This window comes from Panthera onca, chromosome D1, assembly GCF_046562875.1.
Source record: "Panthera onca isolate mPanOnc1 chromosome D1, mPanOnc1 haplotype 2, whole genome shotgun sequence".
In the NCBI taxonomy this organism is placed as follows: Eukaryota; Metazoa; Chordata; class Mammalia; order Carnivora; family Felidae; genus Panthera; species Panthera onca.
Window position 1 is genome coordinate 50,570,658 of NC_138348.1, and position 16,747 is coordinate 50,587,404.

General features: G+C 49.8%; 1 protein-coding gene across 12 annotated transcripts in view; it reads right to left on the minus strand.

The window, feature by feature from the left end:
• Positions 1-16,747, minus strand: part of PPFIBP2 (PPFIB scaffold protein 2) — a 146,673-nt gene that overhangs the window by 26,482 nt on the left and 103,444 nt on the right. For 8 of the 12 annotated variants that reach the window (XM_081790317.1, XM_060605894.3, XM_060605891.3 and 5 more), the window contains 7 exons: positions 15,013-15,195; positions 11,649-11,741; positions 7,210-7,321; positions 4,785-4,846; positions 3,544-3,619; positions 2,407-2,510; positions 377-444 (listed from right to left, as the gene is read on the minus strand). In XM_081790317.1, coding sequence (XP_081646443.1) covers positions 377-444; positions 2,407-2,510; positions 3,544-3,619; positions 4,785-4,846; positions 7,210-7,321; positions 11,649-11,741; positions 15,013-15,195 — 698 coding nt within the window. The remainder of the gene's footprint in view (positions 1-376; positions 445-2,406; positions 2,511-3,543; positions 3,620-4,784; positions 4,847-7,209; positions 7,322-11,648; positions 11,742-15,012; positions 15,196-16,747) is intronic. The other 4 variants (XM_081790318.1, XM_060605896.3, XM_060605895.3 and 1 more) reach the window with 1 other exon arrangement.

Here is a 16,747-nt window from a genome sequence, read left to right on the forward strand (position 1 = left end):
ATGAGACACACGTGATGGGATGCTCCCAGCCCCGAGGAGCTGCTGGAGGGCACAGATGACCTGCAGCCAGCTCTCCTTTGAGAATCCAACCCCCGGCCACGTCTTTTCTTAGTGACAATGGCCCAGACCCTTAGCCCACGGGAAGGAAAGCCCCTCTGTGGCCAGAGGAGGTAGGCACAGTTCACGACTGCTCCACGGCTTGGGCCACATTGTGGCCGCTTCTGGGGCCTGGCATGCTTCTCTGACAGTGAAAGGGCAGGTGTGCCCAGGACATGGTGGCCGTGCTCACCACCACACATGGCCAGTTCCTGCCATGCAGGAGCCCCAAGAGGGTGTGAGGGCACAGCAGCTCTGGAGAAATGATCAGGCCTCCTACCTGGTTTCCAGTGATTTCTGCGGGAGTGGAGGTGGCCCCGCGGTGGGAGAGCTACATCTTGGAGGCATCTGCACCAGAAACAGAAGTCACTGTAGAGGACGGTTACTATCTAGAGACCTTTCCCCTTCTTTGGACAATTCCCCTTGGGGAGTTGCACTTCCTCCCTTGGGCACAGCCACGGTGGCTGTGTCAATACGAATGCCTTGCTCTTTGAAGATGCCAAGGAGAAAGGAGTATCAAAAACCTAGGCCAACTGTCCCTCCTTCCCGGGCCTACGTCCACATCCCTGCAGTAGCGTCCTGACACCTGAACCCCTGGGGATCCTGCTGTTCCTGCCCTTTCTGAGCTCGGTTCTTCAGCTTTTCCTTTCATTCAAGGAGCCACCACACACCCTTTCAAAAACGTGCCTCCGTGGTGTAGGCTAGCCAGTCGATTTCTGTCGCTTGCGGTGAGAAGCACTACAATTGTTATGAGCAACATCTACTGCCGGCCAGGCCCCATGGGGGTGTGGGGGAAGCGCTCCCCTCACCAGACAGGCCATTAGGATAAAGATCAGCGTGCATGTCCTTATGGTCCTGATACCTACACTGCAATATGGGGGTAGAGGGGAGGGAGGGGATACCACAGAAGAGGGTTTCAGAGGGGAGAACACCTGAGAAACAAGAATGGGCTTAGTGAGAAGGCAAAAAGGGAAGAGCATTACAGGTGGACTAAACATGAGCTAATGGAGGTGTCTAAGGACAATAGAGCCTGATGTCTTCAGTACTGTACTAAGTGTAAAGATGGCCTTTTCTCTAGAGCCCAGGAAGTACCTTTTTGGTCTACTATAGGGAGAACCCTGGCATTATATAGGGCTGTTAAAAGCCTGAGCTTTTTGGCCAGATAGATGTGGATCCAATTCCAGGTTCTGCCGTCTACCCACTGTGTGACCTAAAGCAGATTATTGACCCTCTCTGAGCCTCAGCTTCACCATAATAAAATAAGAATCCCAGTGGGGTGTCATGAGGAGAAACGAGGCGAGCCCTATGTACAGGACTCATCACAGGGACCACACTGAGGTACTGAGAGTCAATCACTGCTGTTTTATTACTGTCAGCAATCTGGAATAAGCTCATTATAAGCTCATGTTGGGATGTTTGTCTGACTTAATAACTGGGTCACTCGACGACACTTTGCTCCTCCCTTAATTAAAAGGGTTGAGCTAGACCTCTGAGACCCTTTTTGTTGTGGCCATTCTAGAGTTTCGAAACTTTTACATCCTGGGCCAAAGCCCCTTCTCCACCCGAGATCTGGATCTATGAGTTTATTTGCTTATTTGTATCTCGTCTAAATGCAGAGAGGTTTGTATAAGAGGACCAGACTTTAAACAAGCAAAAGGGAAAGAGATCTGTATGCTGATTACAGAGGCTGGAGGGGAGGTCTGCGGAATAGGAATGTGTCACAGCAATAGGTGTGTTTATTCCCCTCAATGAGCAAGACACTTTCACTCAACAAATATTTGCATTCTCCTGGGCGTCAGACATTATTACAGACACTAGAGAAACAGGGAGAAATAAAATGAAACCACCTATGGTCTCTGTTTACATCCCAGAGAGGAAGGACCAAAAGAAACAAGGAACTGGATTGAAAAGAAAAGTCCTACCCTTGAAAAGTCCAGTATCCACTATGCCACCCCTTGAGTGCTCATACAAATACTAACACTGTCTGCATGTTGCATTCAGCCTGTGCTGCAAATACGACAGCCCTCCCTGCCCTGTGACCTCCTACAGGAGCCCATGTACCCAGAGTCTCAAAGAAGGCTCCCAATGTGCCCCGGAAATCTGCCGGGGGAGCTTTTAGAACACAGGTCTGTGCCTGGGCCCCTCTCCACCCTCGATGCTTTCCCCCAGGCCTTGGGGGCCACTCCATCCATTTAATTTCTCACCTGTCAAGATTTCTACCTGACAGGTACCTGATTTGATCCTCCCCCAAGCTCAGCGCAAGCTCCTAGGGCCTGCTGAAACCCCACATCACGGATGGAAACACAGCACCTCTGGCTTAAGTAATTCGTCAGGGCCTTTGTTTGCACTGTTCCACTTTCGGAAACTTCCCTCGAGTTCTTCTTCATTGATTGAGAGAGTTCTGTCTGCAGGCCCTAGAAGCATTAACACAGAAGGAGGGGTCATTCCTGTGGGATTCATCTGAAACCTGTGATTACACCACAGATTTCTAACAGTGCTTCTTCATCAAGAAAAACTAAGACACATATAAAGGGACATTACAGGTGTAATCATAAGATTCTTCGGGGAATCTGAGAAAGGGCTGTCATGAGGGTCATCTCAAGGTCAAAGCTCATGGGAGGAACAGAGAGAAGGCAGCCCTTACTATTCCTCCCTAACCTTCTCATTCCTTGGCCATGGGTCATGACGCTCTGACTCGACCCCAAATACCAAAGGAGGAGGGAAAATAGGGCTGTGATACATGTGCAGGGCCAGCAGAAGCTCAACCAGAATGAGGTCCCTGAACACCCTCAAGGTGGCCCTCTCCTGTGAAGCAGCTGCTTTCCAGGGATCTGTGACAGGAGCCCGGGTCAATGACACGAACAGTAAGGCGGGCAGCCTGGCCCAGGCCCCACTGCGCTCACATGAACACTAACACTGCCCACATGGTACGTTCAGCCTGTGCAGCAAATATGAAGCACAGATAGTCCTCCCTGCCCTGTGACTTCCTACAGGAACCCAGGTACCCAGAGACTCAAAGAAGGCCCCCAAAGTATCCTGGAAATCTGCTGGGGGAGCTGTCCGGAGGTGGACAAGCTCTAATCCCCAATGAGGGTATCGAACTGGTTTTTGGTCCAGGTTTGACTGCATTCATTGCCTCTAAAAGGTATCCTGGAAAAACACACAGGAGATCCCCAAGGATGGGGATTCCTAAGGGCTCACGTTAAAGGCTCTATTTTCTTGATAATATGCTTAGTCCACAGGAGCTCTGGACTATCATTAGACATAGTTTCTAGAAACCAATAGCTGCCAGTTTCCCACTGTCCAGGACAGTCTAACCAGCTCCATTATCCAGCAGAGGATCTTCTCCAAATGAAGGTTAATAACCTTCTAGCAAAATGCCCCTGGATTTAACACAATTGATGGAATACCTTTGGGAGAAAACAGCAGAATCCTCCTTTCCCTCACCTTGAGTTGCCATCACGATCTCCTTCACCCTCCGATACTGGTTTAACAGCCCTGTGAGCTCCTCTATCCGACGGTCCTGTCACGGTGGGAGAGCAAACTATATGTAAACACCACCACTGGCCCCATGGAGGATTTCATTTGGGGGCCCAGACTACATTCTGGGCACACTGAGAAGAGATGCTATGTGGAAACTAAGGGACACTTCGACGGGAAGTTCAGTGTCCAGCCTCCTTCCCACAGAGCCTGGGTTCCCAGTGGTCTGCCCCCTAGGCAGCTGCAAACATTCTTGCCTCTACCCAAAGGCTAGGAGTCCAATCCCTAGCTGTAAAACAATCCCTTCCAGACACAGCCTTCGAGGGGCTTAAACATTTCAGAGGCAGGAAACGCACTATCTCCCTACCCTCCTGAGGTAGCTTTTGGAATCTGTCTCCTGGATCGAATGCTGTCCTTTGGAGCTACATACAAAGAAAGATTAAAATAAAGCTGTCCTATTTATCCCCAATACCCTCAACCTGTTCCTTAGGAGCCCGAGATTCCTTGCACAACAGGTGAAATTACCAGAGGAGATCAGTTCTTTCAGCAAAGGCCTGGGGACTTGGGAGGCCACGAAGATTTGGGCATTAGACAGACCTGGGTGGGAACCCTGGCTCCACTACCTACTGTTAACGAACCTTGGACAAAACTACTCAAGCACTTTGAAGGTCAGTTTCTTTATCTGTAAAATGCAGGGTTGTGATCCTCAGAGGTGATGGCCATCCCAGGTAAGTGCTCTATAATTACAGAGGTGGCCACTCTAGGATTACGCAGGCAATCAGATGTGAAGAATGGAAGGCGGTGGGGTAAACACATCACGTGCTGCCTAGTGTCTCCGTGACGGGTCTGTCACCAGATTGTGTGCATAGGAGATTGGTGGACTGCTCTCAAGTTTTGCCAAGAGTCTAAGCAGCAGTTATGGCATTTGGCAGTAACCACAGGGGTATTTTTTTTTCCCCCTGCACCAGCACGAACAGGCATGACTTTATTCTGCATTTGGGAGATTTCGCTTAGGCAAAGTCCCCAGGCATCAAAGCCAAAAACAAACGGCTGAGGCTCAGTCTCCAAAAGGCAGAAGCCATTCTCCTGACACATCCCTGGGTCACTGGCCTGATGGGCATGACCCTGCCCAGAATATCAGAGACCAGTAGGGACGAAACAGCCTGTTAGCAGAGGAAGAATAGGGCTGCCTTGATGGACCATCTTACCTTATCTTCATTGGCAACAAGCAAAGTTTCCATCCCCATTTTCAGACGTTGAATTTCTTGGTCTGAAAGAATTTAGGTGTAGGGAGAATTATTTACACACAGACAGCCATCCCCACATGCTAAGCTGCTAAGAATTCCCTTGTGAATGAATTGCATGTGGGCTCCTTTACTTCTTTAAGAGCCCATGACGGTGTCTGGTGTAGTCATTCTCATTAAATATTTGTTGGATTACTAAATGAATGCACAAACCCAATCTCTCATGTTCTCTTTGTAGAAATTAGTGGGGAAAATACAAATTCCATTTACTCGAAGTTGACACAAAAGAACCCAAAAACCTTTCAAAACCAACATCTCAGAAGAATACAGACATTATTACTTGAGTGGGTATGTACCTGGGCTGCTAGCTAGTTTTAGAGAAAAATAATACAGTCCCATGGATTGTAGCAAAGGAGAATTTAAAATAAGAAAGAAAAAAAAAGTCTACAGCTGAATGAAGAAAAGAATGATTATGTAAAAGAGCTGGGTACTTGGCTTAATTTAAAATGCTATAGTCAGAATTGACTAAAGAATATTTAGACACATCTATAAATATATTAAAACAAATTCTACAGTTAAGGAAAACTATCTTATTTCAGAAACCCACAGAATATCTCTATGGGCCCAGGCACTTGTGTCAGTCTGTGGTGGGCAACCTAAGGCCTGCTCTCACTCTGGACCTAATAGGGGCTCTTGATTTCTTCCCAAACTGGTCTGAAGGACGAGGTCAAAGGCCAATGCCTAAGGGAGCTGGAGGTCAGTCTGCTACATATTTAGGTCTAGGGAGTGGCACATAGTGGAATATTCAAAACAAGGACCTATCCCCATTCCTAAACTGATTATTACAAAAGGAAGAGGGGGTGTCTATATGAGAAAAGTCCAGGAGACAAGGGAACCAAAATATAGGCATCCCATTTGCAACAAGAATAGGAAGAGTAGACTTGTGTAAATAGTCATAGGGATTCATTTTCAGAGGACAATACAGAGTGCCCGTTCACTATCTTAGGCTCTTGGCAGCTGAAGAGCAACCCCACAGCCCCGTCTGTGGGACGAGGGTGGTAAGCTTCATATGAAGAGTGGCAAACCTCAGTGCTTTGGGCAGGACCCAACCTGAGCAGCAAATGACCAAAGGACCGGCTCCAAGAGTTACCGGATGATGGATCAGAAGGCCTGGACTCCAGAGAAGCATAGTGTGGAGGGGGAAGGCTACCTGGCCTAGGATCAAGGCACAGAAAGCACTCTGTCCAGATTAAGCATCACAGAGAGTCTGGGATATGTTAGGGGGCCCCAGCATCCACCTTGAGCCATGGCAGGTAGGTGACACACTCAAAGGCTTAAGAAGACACTGAGAAAGACTAGGGGAGGCATGAACATATTGGTCACTAATTTTCTTCTCCAGCTTAAGCCACCGTTTCATGCTGCATAGCTTCCCACCCCAGCCAGGGACCCAAGCTAAGCAGTGCTGAGGCTGAGAGGGGACCCGGTAGTAAGGCCAATCCATAGGGCTACAGGACCTCCTCCAGCATCATTCTGCAGCCTCATGGGAAGAGGAAGGTATGTGATCATTTTGAATACAAGGTGGATAGCCTTAAATATTAAATATGTGTTAATAAGAGTATTTGAGGATTCATCCTCTTTTGAATCAGCAGACTTGGAACTGATGAGGGACCATTCACCATCCTTTCACTTACCCAGTATTTCTTAGGAGCCTACCATGGCTGAATGCTGTGTGAAGTTCTGTGGATATGGTCTCAAAGAGGACAGACACAATTCTTGCCCCACAGTGAGGACAACAATCTACCCAGAGACCTCCCCAAATGCAACCCTGATGAGTTTTAAGTGCTATGAGGGAAACAAAAAGAATGCTGAGCTAGAGAAAAATAGGACTGGGGGCATCTGGTTGAGGTAAGGTAGCCAGAAAAGGCCTTTCTGAGAGGTAACATTTAAGTTGAGATCTAAAGATGAGAACTAATGGATTTGTTTCTGTATCCTCGGGGCCTTGTATGAGTATCAAGCAGGTATCCATTCAAGGAGTGAATGGATTGCTAAATAAAGCCTCCCCTGTGGGAATGACACAAAGACAAGTCCTTCCAGTCAAGTGCAAAGAAAAGCTCCAGAGCTTAATGATCAGACTACATGTGAGAGAAGCCTTCAGGGTGAAGTCTTCTGGACAGGGGAGGGGCTCATGGCAATGGTTCCACAGTAGAACTGTGCTTTCTAGGCCCTTTCACGCACACTCACGCATGTATCTGTTCACTTGGACGTGTTTGCACACACAGGACATATGTGCACATCAGTAAGCCTACTCACATAGGCACACACATAATCATCCATAGACACACATGCCCAGAGGGCCCAGGGGCAACTCTCTCCCAGTCAAGCCAGTTACCTTTTTCTGCGTGGTCGCTGTGTAGGGCTGCAGTCCGGGAGAGCTGGCTGTGCAGGCGCTCAATTTCTGCATCCTTCAGGGCCACCTGCTCTTGCAGCTGGGCTACCTCAGCCTGAAAGAGCAACAGAGGATCCCCACCAGCTCAGAGGGACTACCAGACTGTGATGAAGTACCTCAAGTCATTCATAGCCCGGGACGAGTGGGTCCCAGAACATGCTGGGAAGTCAGGGGCAGAGGCGCCAGAGGTGAGCAGTTAGAGGTGCTTACCGCTGTCCCCACCACATGGGGCTCTTCAGACTAAACTCATTCTCCCTGGCCAATCTGGCCCTGCCCTCAGCTCCCGCTGGTCACCTGCATCCTTCTACCTGACCAGGCTCTTACCTCCCCTGCCCTCTGAGGCCCAGTCGCCCCTGAGGCCCGAGGCACTGGGACTGTGTTCAATGGGAGAGCTGCTGATGCACATTCTCTTTCCGGATGTGGACTTCCTTCTCTCAGGGGATTCATGCAACAGCACAGATGTACATCATTGCAACGAGTGCATGCATCTTTCATTTATCCACACCCATACAGGAAACATAGTGGCAATCAAATCACTACTGGTAGGTAGACAAAGAGTGAGCCAAGAGTACCTCCCTCATGTACTCTCTTCATGCACAGCCACGGCCTCTGCCCAGCCTCCATATGAGCACCTATGCACGCTCACCCGTATGTACCTCTATACAAGCGTTCAGATGTGCTGAGCAGATACACTTTTGCAAATAAAGTATGTAAGTACAGCCACAGATGTGATACATACATTCATACGTAGACATGCACGGGCAGTTGTGCTAGGTGCTTCACACACCTCTACTAAGCACCGCAGGTTAAATCTCACATGTAACAGTAGGTGTGACTGTCCACGCCTTCCCACGCTTGTGAGAAGATCAGAACCGTGTAGGTCCCATCCCAGGGGCCACACTGGCTTTGGAGCCAAACAAACTTGGATTCCCTCATTTCCTAGTTGGAGGACCTTAGGCAAGTTAACCTTTCTGAGTTAACTTCTGAGTCTTGCTTCATCTCTAAAATGGGGAAAACAGCATTGACCTCAAAGGGCTGTGGGGAGGATTAAATAAGATAATGGTCACGGACAACTTAGCCTAATACTTGTTACACAGTAAGGGCTCAATAAATGCTGCTACTCTTGCTTCTCTCATCTTATTCCTTTCCTAAGGGTAACCAGGTAGTTCTCTGAGCATCAAACCAGACAAAGAAAGGGGGTGAGGACCAACTCAGGAGCCAGCCAACATACAGCAAAGGCCTGTACTCTGGCCATCCCTCCCCATGTGGTAGCCCAATCACATCCCCCCTTCTTTCCTCAAGGTCATAGAATGGGGACGCCAGAGCTAACTTTCGAATAGTTTCAAGTAACGGAAAATGAGCACTGAGACTCTTGGTGGCTCCTCTGCCAACAGGCCTTGCATTCAGTTTCAGGCACACTGACTGAGTGTCCACTCTGCCTCTGACCCAGTGCTCACTGATTTCTTACGTCCAACCTCACTCAATCCTCACAGGAGCCCATGGGAGGAAGCAACATCACTGTGTGTCGCTATCGGGGAGACACCAGGAAGAGTGCAGGATGCGATGCCCAAGTCACAGGGCCACTTAGTGACCAGGACACAAACCCCACCTGCTCGGGAGCCAGCTTCTGAATCAACAGCACAGATGAAGGCTACTATTATGGGCCGAGAGCTCCCTGAGCCCACCTTAGGCGTTCTGAAAGAACCTTCCCTAACATCCCTCAAATGGGAAAAGAGAGGGCCATGTAAAGAAAAAAAGAGGCAGCAAGGGGTAGGCTCTCCTTCTTCTGAAGTGCCCTATGGAGCCCTGCCCCTCTGCTCTGTGGCATCTACCCAGAGAGGCCAGAGAGCAAGCCCAGCAGTGGCAAGCTGCTAGCTGAGACCTACAGCCACGCAGCACTGTCCCCTAGCTCACTCAGGGCCTCGGTGCTTGCGGGCCTACAACTAACAGCCTCGGTGGCTTCTGAATACCTTAGCCTTGAGCCTTTCGGTCCAAATGCCTCTTATTTCTACAAGGACCATACTATTCTTAGAAGATCTTCTCCTAACTTTTCTTGGACCTTCCACGACCATTTTTCCCTTTCTTTGCAGACCGAGTGAGAGCTGGTGTCTGTTAGGAATCTGCATGCCTGATGCTGGTCTCTGGGACCCACAGAGGATCTCAGTGATATGGGTGAGGCAGAGCCCAGCACAATGAGGTCCCCTGTCTCTGAAGCCTGCCTCTGGGTGAGATCATCTATTTAAAGCCCTGTAGACTAGGGGCGCCTGGGTGGCTCAGTCTGCTGAGCGCCAACTTCGGCTCAGGTCATAATCTCACGGGTTCATGAGTTTGAGCCCCGTGTGGAGCTCTGTGCTGACAGCTCAGAGTCTGGAGCCTGCTTCGGATTCTGTGTCTCCCTCTCTTTCTACCTGTCCCCTGATCATGTACTGTCTCTTTCTCTCTCTCAAAAAATAAAACATAAAAATAATTTTAAAAAATTAAAAAAAACCCCAACAACTAAGTGGCTGAGTCCCAGCTGCCAGGTGTCAATTTCCAGAGAATAGGCCAGAAATGACAGGTGCTCTGCTGTGCTTAGCATAGTACCTGCGCCCATAGCTGGGAAGTCTGCAACAGGCTACAAGCCCTCCACCTGACCACGAGGGCAAAGGATGCCACTGCCATGGCCACAGAGGCTGGAGCTGTGTGGCCAGAGGTCTGAGGCAAAGGTGTGCGGGCTGGTGCCAGGCAGAGGGGTGCTCCAGCTCCCTGCAAGTACTCAGCTTCGTTAAACCCAGGGATCACCCCTGATTGCTGCCCTGGAAGATGAGTTGCCTTCAGGGGCTGACAAGCTTTATGCAGAAGACTAAAGAACTTTCAAGAGTAGTACAGGCTTTTACTTGCAGGGAATCAGGATTTTATAAGAAAAAGAGCATGGATTTTGGAATGACACAGATCCAGGTCTGGACCTCACCTTGGCCACCTTGGGCTTTGGTTTTCTAGCCACTGAAATGGGGATAATAAATCAACAGACCTCACTAGGTTATTTTTACGGATCAAATGAGAAAATGTGGGCAAAGAGCTTGATGCATTCTGGCACATGGGAGATGCCCTTACCCAATAGTTACTGAGTAACCTGTAGTATCTCAAAGGTCTCTATGCTAAGGCAAAGAGCTCAGGTGACCTAAAAAGAGTTGTTTGGTTTTATAATACATGGTTGTACAACTTCAAAGGCTTCCCCAAGACAGGACTCGCCTGAGTGGAATTCTGTGACAGAAGGCTCTGAGCTATTTGAGAAAATCACTGCTGCTGGAACAGGTACAGCACAGTACACACAAGGGTGCACTTAGATAGAAACAGGGCTGGAGACAAATGTGCTGGGATTGCCTAGGTTGGTGCTGACTTGGTAAGATCTCGGGAAAGTTACTGAACTGCTCTGTACCTCGGCTTCCTCGTTGGTAAAACGGTTAAGAAAATCATTTTATACAAGCAATTATACAGATATCAATATCATGTTCAGAGTTTTAAGAGCATGACATAAATTGCATATAAATTATCAACACTAGAAATTGGAGAAAGAGCGAGCGAGATTCCCCCAAAAGAGAAATTCCTAGAAGGAAATATTAATAGTGGTAGCTCCTAGGTGGTATAAGAGTGACTTTTATCCATTTTTTTATGGTTTAAAGATTCTCTGTGATGAGTATTGTTTTCATAATCATTAAAAGTTAACTTACAGAAAAAAATACAAGTATAACCAGAAATTAGGAAAACTCTTAAGTACTTTTTAAAACCCTAGTAAGAAATAAAAATGAAAATCTAGTTAACACCTCTGGGTGGCGCTACAGAGGCCTTAGTCAAATAGCAGGTGTGCTTTCAGGGGGCTGCCTGGGCCGGGCTCCCGCAGGCAAGAATGCTCCTCCAGGGCTATTCCTTCCCCAGCCCAGGCTGCTGAACTCCCCACTTCAATAGAAACAAGGTTTAGTTAAAACAACAAAGCAGTGGAGTGCATTCAATGCTAAAATACAGCATGCCTATTTAAACCAACTAGTTATTAAAAGGGACCGCTAAATTTAAAGTGATGCAGCCGAGGTAACATCGACGTTCATCTGCCTTAAGACTTCTCACTTGCTCACAGCCCCTTACTGGTCCCATGTCAGCCTAGGGGTGCCACAGGACACAGCAAGACGAAGGAGCTCAGCTATTCCAGCAGTGCATGATCGCAGGGGGCTTTCCCTAGGAGAAGAGCCTTCCCAGATCAAAGCTATCTACTTGCACAATCTGCGCACTATTGCGTGTGCACACAGTAGGGTCAATCTGCACTTCTCCAGCTCAGATCCGGAGCTTGAACACAGACCCTCCCCACCGGGCCTCAGCACCTCTCCATAAATATTAGAACTGCCTTTTACCTTAGTGGCCTTCAGCTTCCACTCATACTGATTCCGTTCATTCTCCAACTCTTCTACCTTGATTTTGAGGTGCCTGAGCTCTTGCAGTAACTCCTAGAAGGATAAGGGACAAAAACAAAGTTCTGATGGTTACAGAGCATGATGTTCCCTGGATAACCCTGGTTAGGCTCATGCAGGGGATACCAGGGGCAAGAGATCCAGGGTCATGTTCAACACTGCAGCTCAAATCCTTAAACATGGTCCTGTTTCAGGAAAAGCTGTGGGCCATTCGAAAACAGAAGCCAGGGCTTGCAGGCATACGAAGAGAAAACTTTGTTTTTTTTTTCTTTAGAACTAGTTCTGCCTGCCCCTTTCTGACATCCATGTCCTCTGTGGGGTGTGCCCAAATCATGCACAAATGTGGAGGTGCAGGACAAATAGGACTTGGGAGCCAGAGGAACAGAGATACAAAAATGAAGCAGCTTCTTACAGACAAAGTAGCAGGAAGCAGGCTAGGTGGACGCACCTCTTTGTGCTGGGGCGTGGGGCAAGGAACCCCAAGAGGGGTGTGTGATCCTGGAAGGCTCCAGAGAAGAAGGGGCAGCCAGCAGGACAGAAAACACTAAGATAACAAATGCCAAATGCAGAGTGCTCTGGGCCAGGGGCGGGGGTCGGCTTGAAGAAAGGAGGGAATGAGAAGGCAGACCGGCAGAGGGTGGATGCAGGAGGCACAAAGGGAGACAGTCTGTTGGGCTAGGGCAGAGGACAGGTGGCATGAGTGGGAGGTAAGGCCAGAAAGTAAGGTGCAGCCCTACCAGAAAGGCTTTGGATGAAAATACAAAGAGCTCTGAGGCCATTCTTTGGCAGTAGGGAGCCACTGAAAGTTGCTGAGTGAGGAAGGGATGGTTGACCAACTTGCCCGGGGTGAGTTGGAAGTCAGGTTTGTTTCTTCCAACTACAGGGACCTTGCTCCCTAAACTACTCTTTCAGCAAAGACGACACCACTGAGCACCCTTGTCCCAAACCAGGTTTCCTTTGATGGATAATTGGTCCTGCCAACTGGCTCGTATCAGAAAAATTAATGTGTATGTGATCACTTCCAGACTTCTGAACTCCAGATCCCCACAGATTCCCGACCTAACACCTCTAGGCAGGCATCTCACGACTGTCATGGCCCAAGTGGAACACTTAATTCCCCCTTTTAGACATTCCAACCTCACTAAATGGCAGCTCCATCCACCTACCTCCCTGTGCCAGAAACCTGGGGTCCATCCTTGGCATCTCCCTCTCCCCGACAGATGCAATCTACCCCCAAGGCTTGTTAAGTCTATCTCCAAGGAAATGGATCTCTCCTTTCTCTCCAACTCAACCACCACTACTCTGATCTAGCAGTTCATGCCAACAGGCCGGGCAGTCTCTCTAGGGGTTGCTCGTCTGTCGTCTTGCCCTTCTTAAAGCCACTGTCCCCCGCGGCATCCAGGGGAACAACACAATTAAAGGATAAATCTGATCCTGGTGCTCCTCTGCTCCTCAAAACTCATATGCTCTCACCAGCACTGCCTGGCCTGACCCGGTGCCCTGCCTGCCTCTTGGATTACTCTCTCCCCCCAGTGATGCACCAACCAAACTGGATACTTTTTAGTTCCTCGTCTACTTGGGCCTTTACACACACCGCTCCCTCTTGTCTGGAGCAGTCTGCCAGGTGAATTCCCACCGATCCTTCCTCAGGCCTCCTCAGCAAAGCTATCCCAACCTGTACACCATATTCGGGTGTGGCAGAGTATATCCTTTCTTGTGTGGCACCCTGTATCTCTCCTACGTCACCGGCAATTAGATACTTACTGGTCTGATCGCTAATGGCTGGTTCTCCTCCTGTGTGAACTCCAGGAGGGGTTTGGGTAACTCCGAACGTGCTTTGCTCACCACTGGCACATGGTAGGTATGTATTATTTCCCAATGAACGAACACGTGAAATTCAGTTCATCGCTTAACTGACCTGGAGCTCTTTGTGTTCTGAGATAGTCTGCCAGAAAGTTCCACTGCTTACACTTGAACTTTGTAGGGTAATCCACTAAGATTTTCTTACAGCCAAGGTAAACATTTATTGATGCCTCTTTTTAAAAATGTCTTCGAAGCTAAGGTCATTGTACCCATGACCTGCAGCATTAGATTTTAAGGCCTGGTGGGACTTCCAGCCGACCCAGGATGGTTTTCTGAGAATGTTTCCGGCCCTGCCTGAGAGGCTGCCACCATGGAGACACAGAGCATGATGACGGCCAGGCTCTGATGACCTTTGGCACATCCTCCTCTTTCAAGGTTGTCTGTGTTGCCCATCATCGGCTATAAACACTGGTACAAACATTAGCCTCTTTTAGACGTCTTTCTGGATTGACCCACTCAACATGGGGCACTCCCAGGACTTCTCTATTCAAATCCACATTTACCTCTGGGCTCTCATTTCTCCCCCTTATCATTTAATGTAGGAGGAAATCTCCCCACCTCAACCCCCACCTGCCTCCAAGCTCCCCCTCTAATGTCTGATTCTGGGTAGAGTTTCAGCATGTTCCACGGTTGAGTATGGGTTGTGATAATTTCCCACAGAGCTGAGGCGGACCCTCTGTAATGTTCACAGCTACTATGACCTTGACCTTCCTTCAGGCTTCCAAGTCCTCTTCGAGAGGAGGTCTCAGAGGCACAGACTCCTCTCTGTGCAACTGCCATCACCAGGTCCAGTCAGGTCACGCAGGCCCCGGCCCCACCAGGATGAGGGGACAAGTCCAGAACACCAGTCAGGTATACCCCATAGGGTCCAGAGGTCATGAAATCCCTCTAATGCGATCAGGTGGGGAATTTTTCCTAGAAATTCAGATGATGACCTAACTGTCATAGCAAAAGGAAACTGGTGTTCTATTTTCTCACTAGGGATTAACTTCCTTAAAAATAAACTTGAAAGGATTCTCTCATGATGCTATTTTTTCTTTAAAAAAGAAAATAAAAATCACACGAGATAAAACTTCATTTAATCTCCCAGCCCAGGAGGAGAATCAGCGCCTGAGTCACACCTGGGAAGGGGAATCCTGAGGCTTCCTTTTGCATGAATGCCCGTCCCTCAGGGCACCTGACACACCTCATTCCCAGCCCTGAGGAAGGCCGGTGCCACCACCTGGCCAAGGGTTGGCCTCACCCGCTCAGACCCTGCTCTCTGAGGGTGGCAGAGCTCAGCTCAGACCCTGAGGGGAGTGCACCAGTCCCAAGCTCTGCCCGGAAGTAACAATAGAGCCGTGTTAAGCCACTGCACTCACTTGTGGTTAGGTGAAAGCCCAGCCCCTCCACCAGTGAAATGCCCCCACACGCATGCTCTGATATACTTAAGTGTGGTTCCTACAGGTGACCCCTCCCAACAGGCACAGTCCTGGCTGCAGGGCGAGGGCTCGGCTGCGCCGTCACCAGCCGCCACCTCCTCAGGGCAGCCCCTACTGAGTAAGAGGCGCTCTTGAATCTGCCTGTGGATGTCCAGCTGCAGCCTACACATCTGCTCCTGCAGCTCACTGATCACATTCAGAACCGACTGCAGGAAGGAAGAGAGAGGAGAAAAGAGCACTCAGGGTCAGTCAGCTCTCAGACACAAAGCTCCCCAGGAGAGCGGCCCAGAGAGAAGGAAGCATGCAGGGGGCGAGCTGCAGGGGGCGACCCAGAGGTGACCGCCCACTTTCTTCACGGGAACCAAAAGACCTGGTATTTTTCCTGAACCCGCCCCCTCTACGGGGTGGTCCTGCAGTCTGAGCAAACCCCCAGCAGCTCCTCTGTGCCACGCAGTGGGGGTGCGGTGGGGGCATCCTTGCACACCAATGAGGCACCCGGCCAGGTGGCAGCAGCAGAGACAGGCGCACAGACACGACCCCTCTTACACACGCCCAGGTATAGCTGCCCCTCTCCCACCCCCCAAACACACCAACACCCACGCGGTGATGTGTGGCATATACCACGCTCGCACATGCTGGTACGTCCCCAACTCTAAACTCTCCCTCACGCCCATACCAGACCTTACTCCTTCACTTACCATTCCAAACCAGACTTCCTCTGTAGCCTAGAGAACATCTTGGCCCTTATATGGCCACTTTGAAAAGCTGCAGCCCCTGGAATTCATGCCTACTCAGTTCTGAACCCCTGTCGCCCACAGGTCTGCTGGGATCTCCCTTTTCTACTCCCTAGACATTTAGTCACCGTGTAGAGGCACACACGTAACCATGACAGTCTGTGAGTGTCACCATCCTGAAAACCATGGGGTTTCCAGGGAGTAGTGAGTGGCTAGTTCTGTGTGGGTCAAGAGGAAGGGGCGGCACGAGTCTAGGTGATGTCAAGCAGACACCTCCGGACCCCTTGCCTGAAGGTGGGAATGGAGAAGAGACTGCCACACGCCTGGGTAACACAGCTCACGACACTGCTGCTTGTGGCAGCCAGAAACTGGAAAGGCTGAGGGAAACTATGAGCAGCCCATGGGGCAGGGATGCGGACTTAAGGAAACATCACAACAGAGTGGAACAGAGACCTGGGTGGACAGGGTGGCAGCCAATGAACCTGTCAGGCCTCCCTGCCCACCTTTACTGATATTCTAAACACCAGCATCTGGTACTGGGGTCAGCCACTGGCACTGTGGGGACTGCCCAGGCACGCTGGGAAGAAATTGCCCATCCCCACTAGTGACAGCGGGGTCTAAGAAGAAAAACTCCCATCTCATACCTTGTTTTGTACATCCCCTTCTCCAGTGTAGAAGGGAAACGGGGTCTGAGCGGCAGCTCGGGGCTGAAAGGATGCTGGGCGAAGGTGCCCGCCCTCCTGTCTGGTGATGCCATTTGGACTCAGAGCTGCAGGGCAGTCCTCGCCATCGTCAGCAGGCCTGGGGCCTCCCAGCCACTCACCCTTTGAGCTAGCTCACCTGAATTGTCCCAGACAGCCCAGGCTGTCTTCCTCCAGGGTCATCTGTCTTATAGCATTTTCCTACCAAGATGAGAGGATTGGGTTGTGAAGTCAGGGTGGCCTTTCTGGGCCTAAGTGCCCTGGACCTCAGATCTCTACCCAGCTTCATTGTTACTGGTCCCTGCACCCTGATGGGCCACTTA